At 40.5% G+C, this 2500-nt stretch overlaps 2 protein-coding genes across 4 annotated transcripts in view; one reads left to right on the top strand and one right to left on the bottom strand.

Moving 5' to 3' along the window:
- Window positions 1–2500, top strand: part of LOC127439143 (choline/ethanolaminephosphotransferase 1-like) — a 154923-nt gene that overhangs the window by 86244 nt on the left and 66179 nt on the right. The gene's annotated exons all lie outside the window — the stretch shown is intronic.
- LOC127439117 (uncharacterized) overlaps window positions 1–2500 on the bottom strand; it is a 22369-nt gene that overhangs the window by 13236 nt on the left and 6633 nt on the right. Inside the window, exons 2-3 of one of the 2 annotated variants that reach the window (XM_051695197.1) lie at window positions 2114–2213; window positions 133–344 (exon numbers count right to left, since the gene is read on the bottom strand). In XM_051695197.1, coding sequence (XP_051551157.1) covers window positions 133–344; window positions 2114–2158 — 257 coding nt within the window. In that variant the 5' untranslated portion in view covers window positions 2159–2213. Of the gene's footprint in view, window positions 1–132; window positions 345–2113; window positions 2305–2500 lie in introns of those variants that run through there. The other variant, XM_051695196.1, reaches the window with a different exon arrangement.

Below are 2500 nucleotides of genomic sequence, written 5' to 3'. Positions count from 1 at the left end.
ACATCATACTGTACTTGTTTACAAGACAACAGACTACAACAATTAATTCTAGATTAGTTTTGTTCTTGCACGAATAACAGTGTGAAATGTTTGTCCAGCAGGTGTCAGCAGTGAGCTGCAGGGGTGTCGCACCTGTCGGCGTGAGGCAGGTGTGGTAGGGTACACGAGTGCGCACAGAGGGGGTCCGATGATCGCTCTGTCTGAGTGCTGCAGTCCGTCGTCCTGTTATACTGCAAGCTCCGCCCCCTCCGCCCCTCAATCTGAAGTGTGATTGGCTGCTCATAGCTGGCCAGGATACGAAAGGCCTCTTGGTTCTGCAGGTGTGTCAAATCCCGACCGCGAACCTGAACGACATAGAACGAATTTCTGTCAATTGTACGTAAAAAATATTTTTCACAAACAATTTACACAGAAAATTTGTTCTGCTCGTGTCTCATGAATAATGCAGACATGATTTTAAATGTGAAATTGTATGTAAAATAATTTTTACATACAATTTACTAAAAAAAATTGTTCTGCTTATGTTTAATGAATTATACACAAAGACTGTAAAGTTTAAATGTAAAATCGTAAATAAAACTCATTTTTACAAACAATTTTACACCAAAAAATTTTCTGCTCGTGTCTTATGAATGATACATAAAGACTGTAAAGTTTAAATGTAAAAGTGCGTAAAAAACATTTAACGTACAATTTACGCCAAAATTAGTTCTGCTCGTGTCTTATGAATGATACGCAAAGACTGTAAAGTTTAAATGTAAAATTGTGCGTGAAAAACATTTAACGTACAATTTACGCCAAAATTAGTTCTGCTTGTGTCTTATGAATGATACGCAAAGACTGTAAAGTTTAAATGCAAAATAGTGCGTAAAAAATATTTAACGTACAATTTACGCCAAAATTAGTTCTGCTCATGTCTTATGAATGATACGCAAAGACTGTAAAGTTTAAATGCAAAATAGTGCGTAAAAAACATTTAACGTACAATTTACGCCAAAATTAGTTCTGCTTGTGTCTTATGAATGATACGCAAAGACTGTAAAGTTTAAATGCAAAATTGTGTAAAAAACATTTAACGAACAATTTACACCAAAATTAGTTCTGCTCGTGTCTTATGAATGATACACAAAGACTGTAAAGTTTAAATGTAAAATAGTGCGTAAAAAACATTTAACGTACAATTTACACCAAAATTTGTTCTGCTCGCGTCTCATGAATGATACACAAAGACTGTAAAGTTTAAACAGATTTCTATTTACTAAGTTAATTTTGTGAACTTTAAGCAGAACACTAGCATAAAATGGGCCTCAAAGCTAACAGACATGAACGCAGACACAAAAACCCACTTTGATTTCAGAATGGATGTACAGACATCGTTAAATTCGCTGTGTGAGTCGTTGATTAATTTTAGTCCATGTTTACATGCAACTCATCTGAGTGACCGTCAGCCGTTTGTCGTCCGCTCTATTTAACCTGATTTGATTTATCTCACACACACATACACAGTTTAATCACACTCTTTAGGTTGACTGTAGGCTGTGTAACACACATCTGTGTAAACACATCCCCCCTCAGGACCCACAGCTGCCCACCGACCCAATCTGTACTGGACTGAACAGAACCTCAGGCACACACACACACACACACACACACACACACACACACACACACGATGAAAATAATCATCTTCATACCAACATTACTGTATGAGTCGTGTGTGTGTGTGTGTGTGTGTGTGTGTGTGTGTGTGTGTGTGTAAGTGAGTGAGTGCGTGAGTGTGTGTGTAGGTGTGTGTGCGTGTATGTGTATATGTGAGTGTATGTTTGTGTGTGTGTGTAGGTGTGTGTGTGTTTGTGTGTGTGTGTAGGTGTGTATGTGTGTGTGTGAGTGTGTGTGTGTGTGTGTTTGAAATGAGAGGACAAATTGGAGGTGGTGTATCAGCATCAATGTCACTCCTAGTCACCATCAACACACACACACACACACACACACACACATCACAGTCGCTTACACATCATACAATCACAAATACATACAGTCACAATCATGAACACACACATACATACAATCACAAATATAGACAATCACAATCATGAACACACACTGGACTCACCCCAATGCTGTCGCTCATCCACGGCCGTGACAGTCTGCAGCCCATCACCACGGCAACAGATGCGCTGAATCCTTCGGTGATGCTGTGAATTCACGGAGCGCTGTATGAAGAACGCTCGCATGCATCAACACATACATACATACATACATACATACATGCAGACGGTCGCATGCACAGCTGCAGTGAGAGAGACCCGCAGCAAAATCACAGCACGCGCTCTCTCTCTCTCTCTCTGATCGCCCGCTCACATCACTACCACTCCAACACTCAAGCCCCGCCCACCACTGCATAGTAACCCTGCTGGAACACAAGCCCCGCCCCTCACACACATACACACTCTGATTGGTTAGTCAGTGGCGTCTGTTAGCTAGGAGTGAGAGCTGATTG

The sequence above is a fragment of the Myxocyprinus asiaticus genome, chromosome 50, assembly GCF_019703515.2.
Source record: "Myxocyprinus asiaticus isolate MX2 ecotype Aquarium Trade chromosome 50, UBuf_Myxa_2, whole genome shotgun sequence".
Classification (NCBI taxonomy): domain Eukaryota; kingdom Metazoa; phylum Chordata; class Actinopteri; order Cypriniformes; family Catostomidae; genus Myxocyprinus; species Myxocyprinus asiaticus.
This window is presented reverse-complemented; position numbering and strand designations above follow the sequence as displayed.